The 19007-nt window shown below is 34.8% G+C and overlaps 3 protein-coding genes across 4 annotated transcripts; all 3 read left to right on the top strand.

Annotated features, from left to right (window-relative positions):
- The first annotated feature begins 4950 nt into the window (after nt 1–4950).
- LOC122609771 (aquaporin PIP2-7-like) lies at nt 4951–7563 on the top strand. The gene is made up of 4 exons (XM_043782714.1): nt 4951–5389; nt 6339–6634; nt 6713–6853; nt 7289–7563. Exons 1-4 carry the CDS (start codon nt 5107–5109, stop codon nt 7406–7408), a joined length of 840 nt encoding a protein of 279 aa, XP_043638649.1. The 5' UTR covers nt 4951–5106; the 3' UTR covers nt 7409–7563.
- Nucleotides 7564–9084: 1521 nt separating this feature from the next.
- LOC122609769 (probable 26S proteasome non-ATPase regulatory subunit 3) lies at nt 9085–15052 on the top strand. Of its 2 annotated transcripts, none has more exons than XM_043782711.1 (9): nt 9085–9163; nt 9260–9368; nt 9478–9668; nt 12204–12338; nt 12434–12570; nt 12964–13018; nt 13094–13204; nt 13431–13670; nt 14318–15052. In XM_043782711.1, exons 2-9 carry the CDS (start codon nt 9272–9274, stop codon nt 14828–14830), a joined length of 1479 nt encoding a protein of 492 aa, XP_043638646.1. In that variant the 5' UTR covers nt 9085–9163; nt 9260–9271; the 3' UTR covers nt 14831–15052. The 2 variants fall into 2 exon arrangements, with proteins under 2 accessions (XP_043638646.1, XP_043638647.1); XM_043782712.1 differs by having other exon boundaries at nt 9101–9163; nt 9263–9368.
- Nucleotides 15053–16126: 1074 nt separating this feature from the next.
- Nucleotides 16127–18637, top strand: LOC122580161 (protein CHAPERONE-LIKE PROTEIN OF POR1, chloroplastic-like). Its single transcript, XM_043752433.1, has 3 exons — nt 16127–16601; nt 17049–17406; nt 18268–18637. The coding sequence occupies exons 1-3, from the start codon at nt 16242–16244 to the stop codon at nt 18441–18443; spliced, it is 894 nt and encodes a 297-aa protein (XP_043608368.1). The 5' UTR covers nt 16127–16241; the 3' UTR covers nt 18444–18637.
- Nucleotides 18638–19007: the final 370 nt, after the last annotated feature.

Raw genomic sequence — 19007 nt, 5'->3', positions numbered from 1 at the left:
TACGACTCCATCCAAGGCAATTAGTTCCATTAAAAGGAATGTTAGTGAGAACCATTCCTGGATGATCTGAATTAGCAAGATGCAGCGGATCATTAACCAACGAATCGTTATTGTTATTAGCAGCCATGGAAGATTATGAAGAATTATTAAGAAAAATAAGAAATAAAAGTAATTTTGTTCAAATTGAAACCCTAGCTTCAATTCAAGAACAAGAAAGTAAGAAAATTAGGGAAAACAGCCGGAAGATCAAATGAAGAACGAATCAATCAAACTACAAATTCAATTTTGTGATAATTGATGAATTTAAGTAGTTTATCGTGATTACGATGATCGGAATCCGCCATTGATGACCTTCCTTGATCTCTGATACCATATAGAAATTTAGAAGAGAGAAAGAGTAGGAGAATTATTTTCTGTATTTCATTTAATAAATAAAGAATTACAATACACATATATATATGCACAGATCATTTCTATATCTATATATTGTATCTAATTAAATAACCGCTAAACCAAATACTTAGAAGGTTGTTAGAGTTTAAGTATTTGGTTTAGCGGTTATTTAATTAGATACAATATATAGATATAGAGATGATCTGTGCATATATATATGTGTATTGTAATTCTTCATTTATTAAATGAAATACAGAAAATAATTTTCCTACTCTTTCTCTCTTCTAAATTTCTATAGAATAGTCACATTCGTGAAACAAACCAATCCAACCTTTAATTAAAAACTAATTTCTTTAATTCAGATTTATCTAACAACGGCTACTTGTTGGAGTTTAAAACGCTTCTACAAGTTTTGGCACTCCTCTGTAGCCATCTATATAGTGGCCTTAAACAGTCGAACCCACATTTAAGGTGAAGTCATTCTCGACTAAAAACTCACACAATACATAAGTATAAACTACCCACTTGGTGTCTTAAATTAAGCTCTGAGCTACTCGCCTACTCGTACAAGGAAATCGCCTACAAGTATTCACATATAAACCTTTCCAACTTGTTAATCTTAGACATATCTTCATGTTTAAACATAAAGTATTAGTAGCAATAGTTAACTTTATTAACCAAACATGTAACTTACTTTTTTAAGGGTCATTCTAAATTACCAAAAAACTTGAAATTTCGATATATTAATCGCATTCGGTTGTTAGTTACAGTATAATGTCATAGTACACATGTGTGGATTTGTCATATGTATTGTACTATAGTGGGTTTGAATTTAAAATTTTTAATTAGCCAAAAATAAAATATATCATAAGTATAACAAAAACGATGCCATTATCTCTTTCAATAAATTAAGATATATAGATTTTCTTTCCAGAAAGTCATAAAACAATATTGCAGTACAATTATTAGATAGAAATTAGAAAGAGTTGTTTTGCAAATCCTGGCAATATCAACAATAAATTATGCTATACTTTGTCAGGAATTATTAAAAACTAATTACATAATTAATCGTAAGAATTATTTAATACAGTAAATTAAAGATCCTTATCTAATAATACCACTGACAACCAATTCTTCCATTATGACATATATACTTTCGTTTCTCTTTTTGTCATGGAATGATTAATCATTTAATCCCGACCAATTTATAGATTATTTTTGTGATATCTAATCCTCCTAATTCATTAATCTAAAAATTATATGAATGGTTAAGATTGTGACATGTGAAAATTTAAATAATAAGATTAGGAATTAAAGATATTATGTGGAATCCACTTGTTACATTTATATAGATTTAGGAAGATTTTTATATTAAAGTTTAAGAGGATTAACTATTTTCTTATTTTTGGCAATACAAAGTCATAAGTTTGTTTATTACAAATGTTCTTACTTTTCGTACAATAATATTGAATAATAATGGAGAGATATTACTTTTTGTTCAGTTTATATCATTTTAAACTGTAAGTATCGAATATGAAGTGCGTCCCATTATCTAACGATGAACGCATATGTAGATTATAATAGTCGGTTGCATTGAGGTGTATAGATTAGATAGTTTAAAACATGTAATAAAACAATGAGTTAAGATCATAAATGAATACCAAGTAAAGCTTGTTGAGTTTCTATACTTTTGTGTATCTATTTAGAGCTAAAGACTCACAAATAGAATGGTGAGGTATTCACTTGGTATATGCATGACCCAACTAGTGACTTAATTGTTAATTTTCGTACGTACTTAAGATCATTACACGAGTAGATGCCAAGACCAACAGATAGAATGATAAGGTATTCACTTGGTATATGCATGACCCAACACAATTAAGACACAAGATGGGCAAACATAATATTCACTTGAATATGAAGTTTGCAAAAGAAAAGCTTATTAATCAAAATGCAAGCTTGTTGACATGATATACTAGACATAAGATGATATCGAAGTCATTTTCCTTATCATAAATGGTACCCGACTATTTCGATCCAACTTACTATCCGTGTCACGCCCCCCCCCCCCCCCCCCCCCCCTTTTTTTTTTTTCTTTAATATATGCGCTTGTTGTTGGTAACATATATGACAATTTGGTTCAATGAAAGTAAAAAAAAAATCTTCTGTCATGTACTAAGTTTCATTCTACCAAATATTCATACATATTATAAACCAAATGGTAAAGGGTAATCTCCAATTAACTTGTTAGTGTTGAAGTACTACGGTTTTGATCGAGTATATTTGAAAATAAATTAATATATGCTCACTAGCTACTTATAATTGTCTTTAATACTTGTAGCATATATAATTTTTATGTTTTTATGTTTGTGTTTTAAGGAATCCAACGTTTTGTGAAAAAGTCACAGTCGAAGAAGTTGGTAGTGAGTAGTAGTCAATACGAGCATTTTTCACATCGATCTCTATAGCTTTACTCTAAACATTGGAATTCTTTAAGTTACTTCAAATCTATCATCTCATAGATGACTCACTCACTCACATGTGAGTATGTGACACCCAAAAATAAAATGCTCTAAATTGGCACAATATGTTGGAAACGTTTATACACTAGAAACAATGCCAACGACACCGGGTAACGGAAAGCAACAAATAAGAGAAGAAAAAGATAAAGTGGGCCTGTTGTTGGTCTTTGCATTTAGCCGTTGTACACAAAGCATGGTCTATGATAGGCTGTCAAAAGAGGGGTTAAAGGCCCCCCACACACTTATTACCTCTTCACTTCACATGGTCTTTGCTGTACTCATATGACCCCACTTTTCCACTACTTCTATCTAACTTTGTTTTGCAAAACATTTTCAAACTTAGCCTCTTGCTTTCATGAAATGTCAATTGGTTACTTTGATCAAAATAACATGTTTTGAATGGAAGGGTCTAATATGACTCATGACTAGTCATGTTAGGCTAATCTTGGCCCAACTTGAGTCAAATTGGAGAAAATAACTTGAGGGAATCCTCCTCCGTTTTGAATATCAACTAGGCACACTAACGACTTCCATTTATAAGTCGTACAAAATACCTAAACATTTCTTACTTAAACTAGCATATATAGACCAAGTTAAAACAAAATGCAATCATGGGCACACATTTTGTTTGAATGATCATATATTCATATACTTAAAAACAAATGAAGTGCATCATACATATCTTAACACCATGCTTACGTTGCTCCAAGATTCAAATAAACCAATGTTTGTCGAGTTTTTCAAAAGAGATCTCATATTCGGATGAAAAATTTATAAGAAATTAAGACAGTGATAAGAGAATTCCAGTTAAAATGTATATATTTAAATTAGAGATCCATATCCTCAACTATTATGAACAAGGGTTACCTCCTAGCTTTTATCTTAAGTTGTGAATTATATATTTCACAAGATCTTATAAGTTATAACTTCAACAGAGTAAAATAAGTACATAGATCGTAAGGGGTAAAATAGATACAATACATTACTTGAAATTGCATTAAACTTGGTTTTAAACACAATTAAAAATCAATAACTCCAAACCAACTTGATAAAAATGTACTATTAGTAATTATGTTTGGCACAAGCTTTTCAAGAATTTTTCAGAAGCTTTAGCTTTTCATTTTAAACTAAAATCTCTTGAAATTCTAAAAGCTTTGTTTGGTAAAAAAAGTTTCAAATTTTTAAACTTTTTGAAAAAACTCTGTTAGGAAACGTTACTATTAGTAGCGTTTGAACAAAAGCTCCAAGCTTTTCATATATTAATTATTTATAGGACTTTACTTTGATATGATAACAGCTACATATAGAGGTGTACAAAAAAACCGGGTTGGAACCCGAACCCGAAAACGAAACCGAACCCGAAACTGGTCAACAACCGGGGTTGACCCAAACCGGTTCGAGTTTGACCCAACCCGACGGTTACAAACCGGTTTGGGTTTCGGGTTTTATTTTCGGTTAGAAACCGGGTTGAGTTCGGGTCGGGTTCAGTTTTTGGTCAAAAAAACCGAGTCAAACCCGGTCAATAACTGGTCAAAGTCTGACCCCAAACCGGTTTCAAACCGGGGCGGGTTGGGTCAAACCCGGTTTTGGTTCCGTCGACCGAAAAACCGGTTCGGGTTCGATTTCGGGTCGGGTTGGGTAGAAACCGGTTTTTATTTTATTTATTTTATATATATACATATACAGAAAATGATTTTTTCATACTTATCTTATATTTTTAAGTTACAGCTACAACTATCATGTCAAACACCATTAAATATAAAAGTTCATGCTTACAATTTTGATGAAAAATTACAGCTTACGACTCTAACTAAAAACTACAGTTAACAACTACAATTACTAGCTAATAGCTACAGTTACTAGCTATATATAGTAGTCAACAACACTTCCATACAATTCAAATTTGAAAATACACAAAATTCAATGGACTTCTTCTAAACAAATCACATACACATGGACCATCTTGCAAATCAATCACTTCTCCAAACTTCCTCCAACAACTCAAAAAATTTCCCAAAAAACAACCTTTAAACTTATCCAAAACTCAATCATCATTCTCCCTTCTCTCTTACAGTAATATAAAACCCCCACCCACCACCTTTGTGAAAAAACACTCAAAACCCCCTACCTAATTTATAAACCTCAACTCACTGAGTTCAACCAACCAAACAAAACAAACAAACAAACAAACATGTCAAAAGAAGTAAGTGAAACCGGAGAAACAGCCCGGAGAGACTATGTCGACCCACCCCCTGCACCTCTCCTTGACATGGCTGAGCTCAAGCTCTGGTCATTTTACCGAGCCCTGATTGCTGAGTTTGTAGCCACCCTGCTGTTTCTTTACATCACGGTGGCTACAGTCATTGGGTACCAAAAAGAAACTGACCCATGTGGCGGTGTTGGTGTTCTTGGCATCGCTTGGGCCTTTGGTGGCATGATTTTTGTGCTTGTTTACTGTACTGCCGGTATTTCTGGTAAGCTCAATCAACTTTCTTTTCCTTACATTTAGCAGTTTTTAACTACAATTTATTACTATCTAATGCATGCTTAATTTGTTTGTATTAACCAATTAAGTAATTGTGAAATGCCATTCTATATTTTACCAAATCTAATAAATTTTTTTTCATGAACTTGTTAAAAATATGAAATGATGATAATACCCCTGGTGCAATCTTCTTGTACCCAAGGTACCCAACTACCCATGTTACATACTTACATTTAATTTAATGTGATAAAGAACTTGTAAATATAGCATAGTTACTATTTTCAAAACTATTTTCTCATCCATATATATCCACTTTTAAATAAAGAATTGTGGAAAATCATGTTTTAACTTTTAAATACATGATGACATATGTTGAAATGATTATTTTTGTAAAAAAAGTTGTCGATATGCTATGATACCCTTCGAGGAAAAAACATGTACTCGATATCAAAATCTTTAATGCATGTTTTATCCTTGCTCAGAATTTGTATGATACCAACAAACTTCACATTTAACAATTTTTATGAGTGTTTAGGTTTGCTTATTTTTCTACTTATTTATCTAAGAAACCGTTAATCTTGTATAATTATATATTCATAAAAATAAGAATATTTTTCAATTCGGAGTTAGTTAGATACATGGTTATTTTTTCAGCTGAAAAGCATTTGTAATTTGTGAATGAGTAAAAATCCCAAGCACCCTTCTAGCTTATTTCTAGCCAATATCAAACATTAAATTCCAATAATACCCTTGTAGAAAGAAAAAGGTTATACTCAACCTATAAACCTTTCAGCATGTTTGTATCTTTTGTTCAAGAACAAACGAGTGAACTGACATATCATAATTTACCCCTTTCCCAAAAGTATAAACAATTCAAAAGCCATGTTAAGATATTAAATGCCCCTTGATGGAAACTTAACCTTGTTTGCTGAAAATAGGTGGACACATTAACCCTGCGGTTACATTTGGGCTATTCTTGGCAAGAAAGGTGTCACTACTAAGAGCCCTTGGCTACATGGTTGCACAAAGTTTGGGTGCAATCTGTGGTGTGGGTCTGGTCAAGGCCTTCATGAAATCAGACTTCAACTCACTAGGCGGTGGTGCAAACAAGGTTGCATCTGGTTACAACAAGGGTACTGCACTTGGTGCAGAGATTATTGGTACATTTGTACTTGTCTACACTGTTTTCTCTGCTACTGACCCAAAGAGGAGTGCACGTGACTCTCACGTTCCTGTATGTTTTACTTGTACCTAATGCAAATACTTTTGTTTTTAGGTTGTACACTGTGCATTGATAATTGTACTTTTGTAGGTCTTGGCTCCATTACCCATTGGGTTTGCTGTGTTTATGGTGCATTTGGCCACCATACCAATTACTGGCACTGGTATCAACCCTGCCAGAAGCTTTGGCTCTGCTGTCATTATCAACAGTGAAAAAGTTTGGGATGACCAAGTAAGTTTTCAAACTTTTTATAAAGTAAAGTTTACACCTTTTAATGCATTCTTTTCTTTACAAAGTGGTTTTTGAAGATATTAACTAAAGCAAATGGCTCACATTTTTATTTTATGTCCTTTTTTTTTTTTTTTTTTCCTTTTAACAAAAGTGTACACAAGTTTGTGTATTTGTAATTTGTTTGCATTTGTAAGTTGTAAGTATAAAAAAAGATAAATGTCTCGTTTCTTTGGTATAGCTATGGTTGGTCTTTTGACAGTTTTAAATCAAATTCAAATGAAGTTGCAACTTTTGATACATGTTGTACAACTCTAGATGCATAGATATTGGTACATGTTAACATAGTTGGCATCTTTATAACGAATGGTTACAATGAAAGTATAGAAGTACATTGTACTAATTAATTTAATTAATTAATGGGTGTTGTTGGTACAGTGGATTTTCTGGGTTGGACCCATGGTGGGAGCAGCAGCTGCAGCAGCATATCATCAATACATATTGAGGGCTGCAGCCATCAAAGCTTTGGGTTCCTTCAGAAGCAACCCCACAAACTAGAATGGCAGTGGGGCATTGTGTGTCAATTGATCTGGTCCTAAATTATTTCTTCATTTTAAAACTTTTATTATTATTCTATGATGTTAATTTATCATCTATGGATGTGCTTTGTGTATTAATTATGGAGATGGACATATGAAGAATGATTGCTTGAATCTTTTGTTGTTTAATTATTTTGAGTTGGACATTTGGTGGTGGTACTTTATCTGGTCTTTTATTATTGAAAATGGTACGTGCCTACGTGGTGGTGATGTTTATTTTTTCTTATTGCTTTTTACTCCATTGTTATGCACCTTCTTAAAAGAAAATTTCTAACTTGTGTTGCACAGATAAGGATTGTGTCATATCTAGTATGGTATTATGGTATGAAAATCATAACTACAGGTCTTCAGTTTGTCAATATAATAGTATGCGATGAACTACGAAAAAGATAATCGCATAGACAACGCTTATTTTTTTAACAGTAAATTTGTTCTATTTCTAAACTAAACTATCTCATGTCAAGAATTAAAACTTGGATCCAAATAGGCTAATTCCATATTGACGGGTTTGAAAGTAATGCTTTATGATGCTCTAAAATGTTAAAAGCATAACAAAAACTTTTAAGATTAAATGAGTCAAACTTTGCATTTTTAAAAGATCAAAAGCAAAGAAAATAATTGGATCACTTTAGTCATTTGGTCATGGGCTTAAAACTCCAAAGCCTAGCTCTAGAAACTATCATACTTGGATCACTTTGGTCGTTTGGTTATGGGCTCCAAACTCAAAAGCCTAGTTATGTCAGGACGGATGAAGCATAATTGCATAAATGGATAATTGTATCATTAGCTAAGGTGGCAAGAAAACCGATTTCGGGAAAACCGTTTTCAAAAACCAAAACTCAAACCGGGAAAAAATCGGTTCGGTGTTCTCCCAAACGCCGATTTCAAACTGTCTTGTAAAGTTATTGTTAGGACCGGGTTGAAATCCAATTCTCCAAACCGGTTTGAAATTGAAAAAACTAGGTATTTTTGACCATTTGTGACAGTTTTTTCATCTGAAAACGACCATTTTGCAGTCCTGAAATTTGTATAAATAGATAGATGGTGTTTGACAATACTCAAATTCTCTTAAAACACTTTGATTTGTGCAAGGTGTCGGATGGAGATGCTAAGGCTTGGTGCAAAAAATTTGGTAACTTTTTGGCTAAAGCATCTTACACAATTTAGAAGAACCATGCAAGAAAACATTGTTCGATGATACGAAAACAATAGGAAAAAGGTCAATCATCGATGATACGAGATGGGTTGATATTTGCATATTCGGAGGAAGCGGTTCTCGTGCCTTGGCCATCCATAGATGACACGACTTTTTTTTTTCTAACCCTTTTTTGTCTTCCTTGTAGTTAAAGTTTTGAGTTGATTCGAGTTTATTTATTTATATCTAGTAATGCTTATGGCCTTGTGGGTTATTGTATAACTTCTTTGTTTTGATCGCTAGCATTTATAATATCAGTTTTGCCGTTAATTAAAAACGTTTGTGTTTGAATTATTATCCAAATATAAACTTCGTCGATAGGAAATAATCCTCTATAAGTTTTCATAAATTTTAACCAATGGTCAATAAATCCAGATGGACCAGATGTATATATCCTGATAGTCTAGGTACCGTAACTGAAAATACAAACACAACGTAAAACGAGACTGCAGAAGTTAACTTGGGAAAAAAGCAGCCCTTTCCATCCCGTCTCTCCTGTGCCGCAGATCCTAATTCCAGGTAAATAATTATGCAGGGTTTTAATCTAAATCTTTATTTAAGCTTGTAATTAAGATGAAATTCTGTAATATTACAGCTTTAATTACACTTTTACAGTAGAAACAAAAAATGACTCAAGAAGATGTCGAGATGAATGAACAACCACAACAGCAGCAACAAGATGATCCTTCTTATACAGTTTCATCTGCCACTCCTGTTTTACAGCGTAACTATCCATTAGATCCCTGTTTATATATATATATATTGTATAGATAGATGAAATAGTATGAGTTATTGAAGTATGTGTGTGTGTGTGTGTGTGTGAAATTGATTAGATTTGAAGGAGATTGCTGCGTTGATTGAGACGGGAGCGTATGCGCGAGAAGTTAGGCGGATAGTGAGAGCGATTAGGTTGACGATTGCGTTGAGGAGGAAGTTAACGCCTTCTGTGGTTTCCGCTTTTTTGAATTTTGGTCTTGCTCCTGGATCCGAAGCGCATTCTCGGTTATCCTCTTATCTTCCAAAGGTTCGGATTTACGACACGATTCTACTACTAATTGCTTATCGTTTTTGTAAATTTGCTAACTTTGAAAGGGATAGCTAGGTTTTGCATATGTTGACAACTTTAAGGTGTATGATCCTTAGTTTTAGAAAGTTGAAAAATTGTGCAGTGTAGTGGAAAGCTGAAAATAGTTAAAAGTTAGTGCATTCCGCCTTTGTTTAGGATACCAGTCTGCTGATGACTGATTACTTATATACAACTTGTTGATTGTTATAGGCTAGATGATAATTATATGGGTGGTTCAATCTCGGTTTACTATTCGTCACTGGCTCAATGGGCGCCAAGTTAACAATTCCAGTAGCTGACTTGACTTGAATAGCTCTTGACAACCTATATTGTAGAGTCGTTTTTAGTGAATAGATCCCATTTAGTTGCCATAATTATATTTTGGTAATTGTAATAGAATTAGGAGTATATAAACTCAGATTGGATGTGCTATGCGGTGCTACCTGTAGTTTTTCTTTTCCGTTTTTTGTTTAGTAGTGAGTGAGTTGGTTTAAAAAGTTCCGAGGATTAAAGAGAATGGAAATATAAGTTATTACTATGCCCTTTTGAATTTATACAGAAGGAACATTAACAGCACGACAAGTTCAGTAATTGCCGACATAAGAAAACATATATAAAATTGGCCCAGAATCAGAATACAACTGATTATGTGGTTTCTCTGTTGCTGTACACGCTAAGTGTCATACCCTGGTCCCCGTAATTGATTCTTTCTCATTTACTGTCTTCAAGATCCAAAGTTGAGAGAAAAAGTTAGGCATGTAAGGAAGCTTTTAAAGTTCATAGGCAGGTAATATATAGAGGGTGCTTACTTGTATAGAATAATTGCTTTAAGGTATTATACAAAATTCAAGCTTGACAATAAAGATGCCAACGATACCCTTTGAGGAAAAGTAACGCAAAACGTGTTAAGACGGTTCATATCAATCTCTGCATCTACAGTTCTTTTGGAGAGGTAGAGGCTAAGCGATGATCTAGTGGAGGAAATGAAGAGAATCTGAATAAGTGGAGAGTACACTAAAGTAAGATGCCCCAGGTAGGATAGATCGGAAGGATGTCATAAGCCAGGGCAATTAACCTGCATTGTTTTATTCTGGTCAAGTTTTTATCCCACTTGACTAGTTCTTGATTAAAGGAGTTATTTAAAAGATATTATGGTTGAAGTTGATATCACAATTCCCAGAGATGCAATGACATTGTAGTCCCCACTTGGCCATGGTTAGTGTCCCAACAGTCAAGTCAATAAGGCATGTAAAGATAAATGTAGGTCTCTGGTTCAAATTTGTGCCCATTCTTTTTCTTTGGTGGACCTTAGTCAAGTACATATATTCCTTTAATGCGTCAAAACCTATGCGGCTATGCTTAATGCTTGATTACAAAGTGATCTAGAATGCTTCAAATTTTGGTAGTTTGTATATTTTGAGCTAAGGCTCTCAAATACTGCTAGTCACAAATGGTGCCTCCGCTGTCTCTCTGAGGCCTCAGATCCAACTATCTGAGCTGCCCCCACATCGTCAACACTGTTTTTGGTTCTTGTTTTCATCTTTCTTGATCAGACTGAAGTCCCCTCCGTTCTGTTGGCCATGAGATCTGAATTTGCAATGTTACAGATGTGGTTGATCAATATGCGGGTGGGTTGTAATTAGAAAAGGACATGGCCCATTTGGGTCCCTGGTTGATTATTTATCCCTGCTGTTTGTTCTAATAATTGTGTGAGCACCAGCAAAACCATATATAGTGTCTGAATTGAGTTCACATTCCTGTCCACCAGATCTGCTAGAAGATCCCTCTTCTTCACCTTTGGTTCTTTGATTTTTGTCGAATGTTCAATTTTTTGTTCAACCTCAAGAGTTCTTGATTAATGTTTCAGTTCCAGTTTAAGTTCTTGATCTTGTTTGTGTTCAACTCTCACTTCCAAGTTCTTGCTCACTGGTACCTGTTCTCTCCCTGTGCTCGGTTATCTTGCTCTTCTCCACTTGTTCAATTCTCAGTTTTTTTAAACCTGACCAGGTTTACAGTTCGTGTCACAGCTTTTGTTTCAGTCGCTTCCTCTCTAGTCTGAGTTACCGTTTCAGTCCCTGACGAGATTGTGTCCCAGTTCTTGGGTCCAGATTTAATTTCCAGTGAAGTACGAGTTCTGGTCCTTGTTCTTGTTAAAGTTGCTGGTCGTGAGGGCTGAATTCAGAGATGAAGCTCCAGATTTGGAGGAGATGCTACTGTTCTTCTTCCAGGAGCGATTGGATTGTGGTTAAATGATGGGTAAAAAGTTTGACATAATTAACATAGTTGTCCCTTGAGGAAGGGTGTTATTGATTATTTATTAATATTAGAAAAAGGCTTCGTATGATCTGAGTAGCTAGTTTTAGTTATTATATTCTGTGTTTTATGTGGGCTTAATCTCATGTTGAGACCTAAGTAATATCCTTGGTTTTCTTGTAATGTCACATATTGTATATTTTTATTTTATGTATTGAAATTATTATATGTTTTGTGAAGGATGACCAAACTGATATGGAAGTTGACACCGCATCATCTCCCACTCAAGCTACTGTGAAGCATTCACCAGAGCTCGAGATTTATTGCTACTTGCTTGTGCTCATATTCCTGATTGATCAGAAAAAATACAGCGAGGTCAGCATGTATATTAAGATAGTTTTTTTGTTTACCTCAACGCTGTGTAAGTTTTTGTTGTTGGGTGAGTAACATTTGTGTAACGCATTATGCAGGCTAAGGCATGTTCTTCGGCAAGTATCGCCCGTTTAAAGAACTTGAACAGGCGAACAGTTGATGTTCTGGCATCCAGGCTCTACTTCTATTACTCCCTTAGTTACGAACTTACTGGTGAACTCTCTGAAATCAGAGGGTGCGAACTTGTTTCTTATTCTTATTTATCAACTTTTTACTAATATTTGGGACCTAGGTAGAAATGGCAATTTTAATCCATTACCATACAGATTTAAATGGGTCAACTTTTGGTTTATTACCGAAGTTGAGTAATAATGATTATTATATTAGTAATACGCCTACCTAACACTTTAATTTATGGTAAAATTAACAAGACATAGAACAATAAAAGGAATTTGGTGGATGGCCTAAACCAACCCCATTGATGTGCCCATAAAGTACCTATTTTGACTAGTTAACCAACCTGCTCATTTTGTCACCTCTTGTCTTGGAGAAGAAACAATTTTATGTGAGGTAGCTTGTTATAAATATGTTCCTTTTGCGTGATTAAGATCATGCCATTTGTTTGCAGTAATCTCCTCGCTTTGCACCGGGTTGCTACTTTGCGTCATGATGAATTGGGGCAGGTTTGTTTCTTCCGGTGTTACTGATAGTAGTTAAATAAATACTCGTGATAATTAGTTTGGGATTGTAATTCACAGGAAACGCTCCTCAACTTGCTACTTCGCAATTACCTTCATTACAATTTGTATGATCAAGCCGAAAAGCTGAGGTCGAAGGCACCACGTTTTGAAGCTCATTCAAACCAGCAGGTATTCTTTGCATTATGATTTACTTTTTTTTTTTTATAGTTTATTATGATTTGGTGGCAGTGCAGTAGACCAAAGGGTACAAGGCGCATAAACCAATCAGTATTAGTGGTCACAATTCTTCTTTATCTAGCGTATCAGTGATCATTCATTGACAAAGTATGTGGAATTGAGCTTGGTTGAATGTTTTAGTAACAATGCATTTTATTTTCCTATATCTTTCTTTCAGTTTTGTCGCTACCTGTTTTACCTTGGGAAGATTAGGACGATTCAGCTGGAGTACACTGATGCAAAGGAATCCCTCCTTCAAGCTGCCCGTAAAGCCCCTGTTGCTGCTCTTGGTTTTCGAGTTCAGTGCAATAAGTGGGCTGTGATTGTCCGCCTACTTTTAGGAGAGATCCCTGAACGCACCGTCTTTATGCAAAAAGGCATGGAGAAGGCATTGAGACCATACTTTGAGCTGACAAATGTAAGTACGATTTTCTTAACATCCAATTGTTGTATTAAATTTAGCTTTATTTATAGTTTCTAGTATATTTCTACCCACGGTGTTGACTTTCTACAAAATCTGCTTAAGTGTGCCAATAAAGGGCACATCCTTCAGACACAGATAGCAAATTAGCTTAAGCTTTGGTGCACCAAGTTTACCCCTTTTTCGCTTCATGTTAGAGGTGGCAGTGTTGGCTGTATTATGAGTGGGTTAATTTGGGTCATAATCACAAGACAGTTTAAATAATGTAGGTAATAAGGGAATGCATTAAGGGTATACTTGAGTGTGTTCTTACTGCATGCAGTCTTCTAAGTTCTTTTGAAACTTTGGATTATTATTTTGATAATACTGCTTTTGTACTATTTAATGCCTTAAAAAAGTGGGCATTAAAGTGTGTTTGGGTCAACCCGACCCTATCCATTCAGGGTCGCCTGTATTGCCATCTTTGATTATCAATTAGTTTGGTCCTTCTGGTTAGGTGCCCTATCATTAATCAAAGGACATGATATTGAACATGTATATGTCTATTTATGTTGATTAGAAAAAAGTGTAGTAGTTTTTAGGAGTTACATATGAAAGTGCTTTCTCTGGTCTTGATCGAGCACTTTTTGTTTTTATTTTTCCAGGCAGTTAGAATTGGAGATCTCGAGCTATTCAAAACTATAGCAGAGAAATTCTCTTCCACTTTTAACTCTGACCGGACCAACAATTTGATTGTTAGACTTCGCCACAATGTGATAAGAACCGGGCTTCGCAACATCAGCATCTCCTACTCTCGTATCTCCCTTGTTGATGTGGCTAAGAAGCTGAGACTCGACTCACCAAACCCCGTTGCTGATGCCGAGAGCATTGTGTCAAAAGCAATCCGTGATGGTGCCATTGACGCTACATTAGATCATGCCAATGGATGGATGGTATCCAAGGAAACTGGTGACATTTATTCCACAAACGAGCCTCAACAAGCCTTCAATTCTAGGATCGCTTTCTGCTTAAATATGCATAATGAGGCGGTTAGGGCCCTTCGATTCCCTCCTAACTCTCACAAGGAAAAAGAAAGTGCCGAAAAGAGGAGAGAGAGACAGCAACAGGAGCAAGAGCTTGCAAAGCATATTGCTGAGGAAGATGATGACGATTTTTGATTGGTAGAGATTGTTCTAGCGATTGTAAGCTGTTGCTTTGTGTTCTTATCACTGTTGCAATATGTTCAAATCAAATTCTGGACCTTGCTCAGGTTGTCAGAAAATCAGACTGATCGAGAAGATTTGATTTGAGACTGTTTTTTAACATGTTATGTTTGTCTTGTAGACTTTGTATGTTGCAAAATTCATATGTTCACTTTTGGAAAAAGATGATTCATGACAGCAGCAAAATCTCGGAAATGCACGATTGATGTGTTTTTGATTTTTGCAGGCCTAGTTTACATCTTTTGTTTAACTTTCATTTAATATAGGTAATAGAACATAGAGACCAAATGAATGATAATGGCACGATGTAACAATATTATTGTGCCAACTGTTCGATCGAAATGATCAATTTATCGAAAGATCTGATCGTAAATGGCTCAGCAGTTTGTGTACTACAAATTGGAAAATAACTGATCAGGAGTTGGAGGGAATTATATGGTGGATCTTGGCAGGTTAGATTCATTGGCCGTTCAAAGAAAAAATTAAGAGAATTAGTTACAATGATGTTATGATGGTATAGTGGTTTGCATGAAATTTCATCGTATGTCCCTACTTTTACATAGTTACTCTGGTGGTCTTACTGTTCGAACAATCGCACTCAAGTTGTCTAAAAATTAAAGAAAATGATTAATTCTCTTAATCTATTCTCTTAAAAATCTTTCTAATATATCCACTTGTTAACACATGTAATTTACTCATTCTCTTTCCTTATCTCATTCCTGATTTTTCACATGTCACGATCTTATTAATTAGGAAGATTTTTAGACTAAACAATTAGGAGGATCGATCATTACCTAAAATTAAACATGTTTGTCAAGTTGGTCACTTGCGGCTTGCCCTTCGCGTGAGAGTATTTTACCTTTTTCCTTACTTTTTTATTTTTAACTTTTATTGACTTATATTGTTAAATTTATATGCTGACTATTGTTTGTTTATTCAATATAACTAGTGTATGTATAATTTAAGGTTATGTGTATGGTTTTTTTTTATTTTATTTTATTTTTTTTTTATCATAATCAACTAGTTAAATCTAGTCATTAATATTAAGACAATATAATTAATAAAACCAATTTTCAAAACATTAAAACTACAATCCAACTTTACACTAAAATCTTAATACACACATATGCAACAAATGACAAATAAGAATCGTTTTGGATTTAAATTAACACATAATAATCAAACATATAAAAAAAAGATTGATGGATACATACATATAAGAAAACATATGCATATGCTCTCACAAGTCAAGCAAGTTTTAACTTGGAAGCAAAATACGGCCCCTTCAATTATACGATACGACAATATTATCACAGACCCACTCAAACCATCCATCCGATTTTTGATAAAATTTTCTTCTTTCACAATGGCCACCACTCCTCTCTCCGCCCGTCCCACTCGGGCCACCATCCACGGCGTCTCCGGCCATTTCCGTCGTCAGCGACAACCACTCACAACTACCACTAATAATCACACAATCAATAGAAGTCTATCCAAAACCGATGGACTGAGTCTCGCCTGCACTCGCAGGACCTCATCATTATTTCGATTGGTTGTACTTGCTGCCGGCGGTGGCTCCACGGCGGATGAATCGTCGTTCGAGATGTCGGTTGAAACAGCGTTGAAGCTATTAGGTGTATCCGATGGAGCTTCTTTTGATGAGATACTTCGAGCTAAGAATTCTGTTTTGGCGTCTTGTAAAGATGACCAGGATTCCATTGCACAGGTTTATAGAAATAGATATCACAATAAGTTTATTTACATGTGGCTTGAAAGGTATTGTTATGTTTTAGGATTACTAGTAGTTTTGGGCTGAACTAGTATGATTTTGAAGTTAGTAATATATACTAGTTTTTGTGCTAAATTTCATATTGTTTGGGCTCCCAGCTTCCTATAAGATACGGATAGGTGTTTGAGAATTTATTTATGTATCCGGTGGTAGTTTTGCTAACGTTCATCCATGTAAGTTAACATTTTAACAAAAATAGATTTCGGGTTATAGTTAGATACATTTTCAAACACTTGACCTCTGTAGATGTTGCATCTCTGTCTCATATAAGGGGCTTTGCGGGAAAACAAAAATGCTATTTGTGTCTTTTACTTGTCAAGGATGTAATTGTTGTGAACTTGTCACTGCTTCCAATATTCTAAATAGGGTCGTAATGCTTGTCAGGTGGAGGCTGCATATGATATGTTGTTGATGCAAAGCTTATCACAAAGGAGAGCAGGGAAAGTTGTAAATAGTAACATTCGTTATGCTGATGTTAAACCTGTAAATACTTCTCAAATGGGATCAATGCCTCAGTGGGTACAAGGTGCCTTTAAAAATCCACTTGTTACAGTAGAAGCCCCATCTGCTCGTGATCTGGGAATTGAAGCAGGAGTTTACGGAGCTCTAGCTGTACTAACTTATGTTAATGGCGCCTCTTCTCAAGTCGGTTCCCTTTCAGGTGCTGATGTTCCTGGGCTTATTTTGGCAAGTAGTTTTGGAGCTTCATTATATTTCATGACCAAACGAAATGTTAAGCTAGGTATGACTGTTTGCACTTGTTTACTTAACTTACATTGGTTCCTGTTACTATCGGTTAGAAGTGGTAACTTGGATGGGTTGGGTAATGTGTTAAGAAGGTAGCTTTTTTATTGGTTGATACGGGGCAGATGTGGTTGGCTGGACACACAACTTTTTTTACATTTAAAAATATATATCTATTTATGGATAATCAGTGTGTTACATACTTACATAAATATACTACTAATAAGTTCAATCTAAGGCTTTGTATAAAGTGGGTTAGGACTTAGGAGGTTATCTGCATCAAAATTACACAATGGTTTCTGGTAACTTTTGATCCCTTTGACCGTATTCTCTGTTACTACCCTTTTTCCCCTTCACTGGACCTGTTAGAGACGATAACCTACTTCAACCCATACATAGTTAACTTGTTCAAAAATGCCTTGGGTTATGCATCATCTTCCGTGTACTATAAGTCTATAAGTTATTTAAATATGATCAAGACCAGCACCTTTCATCCAGTAGAAGGTGCAAAGTTATAAGTTGCACATAATCTATTATAGTATTTGATCCTTTTTAAATATCTAGAATCTCCACTAATAAAGAAAAATTAAGATATCTAGTGGATCTAAATCAATTTCATCAAATGTTGGCTATGATAATTGATAAATTGATATGGTTGGATAGGTAATTCACTTGGAAACTCACCAGAAAAGGAAATCTAATTGTTTTCGTGAGACATATCTTAAAGGGAATACCTGTAAACTTTGATCGGATTATGTCTGAAACACTATCCCATTTTTGTAAAAACTGTTGGTAATTATTGCCTGCTTTTATTTCAAAAACAATGTCAACGGATTGTAATCTTAAAAACTTTGTCCAGGGAAGGCGACAGTGATAACCATAGGGGGTCTGGTGGCTGGTGCTGTGGTAGGATCTGTGGTTGAGAACTGGTTGCAAGTAGATATCGTCCCATTTTTGGGCATACATTCTCCTGCAACTGTAATAAGCGAATTTGTTCTCATTTCTCAGTTTTTGGTCTCCCTGTATTTAAGCTAGTTGAGGTGTAAAGTTGCAAGATCAAATTATGTTGCCTCTTGCAAAATGGGGCCACCTAGGATGTGTATTCATATAATGTACAAAGTGAATATGTTAGCACTAAATCAGCCAATAACTTCTCTTTCAAATGTAATATTCATGTATTATCATGCTCCAGAACATGAAGATAGTACTATCTTTGTTAGGTTGAGCTATCATGATTTGTTACACCTTATTCTGGCTACATTCTATCCCACATATGAAATTCGACAAACATTATGTTACAACTTTTAAAGTAAGATATACACCATTAAATTAGTATCATTATGCATTAGAAAATTCTTCTTGTTTTAAGTACAAGGACCGAAACTTGTTCATATTGGAAACAAGATTATTCACAGGCTTCTCTTGGTCTTGAGCTTAAAAAGATATGTATCTCAATAATTATTAATTAAGCGGGAGAAATGCGTAGAATAATAACAAACTTTTGTCACATTACCAAAACTAGAGACCATCGGTCAAAATTACCAATAATAAAAACCTTTTTTAATTATTAGTAAAATAGGTTACCTGATAACCGGTGGC

This window comes from Erigeron canadensis, chromosome 8, assembly GCF_010389155.1.
Source record: "Erigeron canadensis isolate Cc75 chromosome 8, C_canadensis_v1, whole genome shotgun sequence".
NCBI lineage: Eukaryota > Viridiplantae > Streptophyta > Magnoliopsida > Asterales > Asteraceae > Erigeron > Erigeron canadensis.
Note: the sequence above shows the minus strand (reverse complement) of the source record. Positions and strands in the feature narration are given on the sequence as shown.

Coding starts and splice junctions, on each gene's coding strand:
- LOC122580161 (XM_043752433.1), top strand. CDS start 16,242: ATGGCCACCACTCCTCTCTCCGCCCGTCCCACTCGGGCCACCATCCAC. Junction 16,602..17,048: donor ACCAGGATTCCATTGCACAG/GTTTATAGAAAT, acceptor AATGCTTGTCAG/GTGGAGGCTGCATATGATAT. Junction 17,407..18,267: donor CAAACGAAATGTTAAGCTAG/GTATGACTGTTT, acceptor AACTTTGTCCAG/GGAAGGCGACAGTGATAACC.
- LOC122609769 (XM_043782711.1), top strand. CDS start 9,272: ATGACTCAAGAAGATGTCGAGATGAATGAACAACCACAACAGCAGCAA. Junction 9,669..12,203: donor TATCCTCTTATCTTCCAAAG/GTTCGGATTTAC, acceptor TGTTTTGTGAAG/GATGACCAAACTGATATGGA. Junction 13,205..13,430: donor AAGCTCATTCAAACCAGCAG/GTATTCTTTGCA, acceptor TCTTTCTTTCAG/TTTTGTCGCTACCTGTTTTA.
- LOC122609771 (XM_043782714.1), top strand. CDS start 5,107: ATGTCAAAAGAAGTAAGTGAAACCGGAGAAACAGCCCGGAGAGACTAT. Junction 5,390..6,338: donor CTGTACTGCCGGTATTTCTG/GTAAGCTCAATC, acceptor TGCTGAAAATAG/GTGGACACATTAACCCTGCG. Junction 6,635..6,712: donor CACGTGACTCTCACGTTCCT/GTATGTTTTACT, acceptor GTACTTTTGTAG/GTCTTGGCTCCATTACCCAT.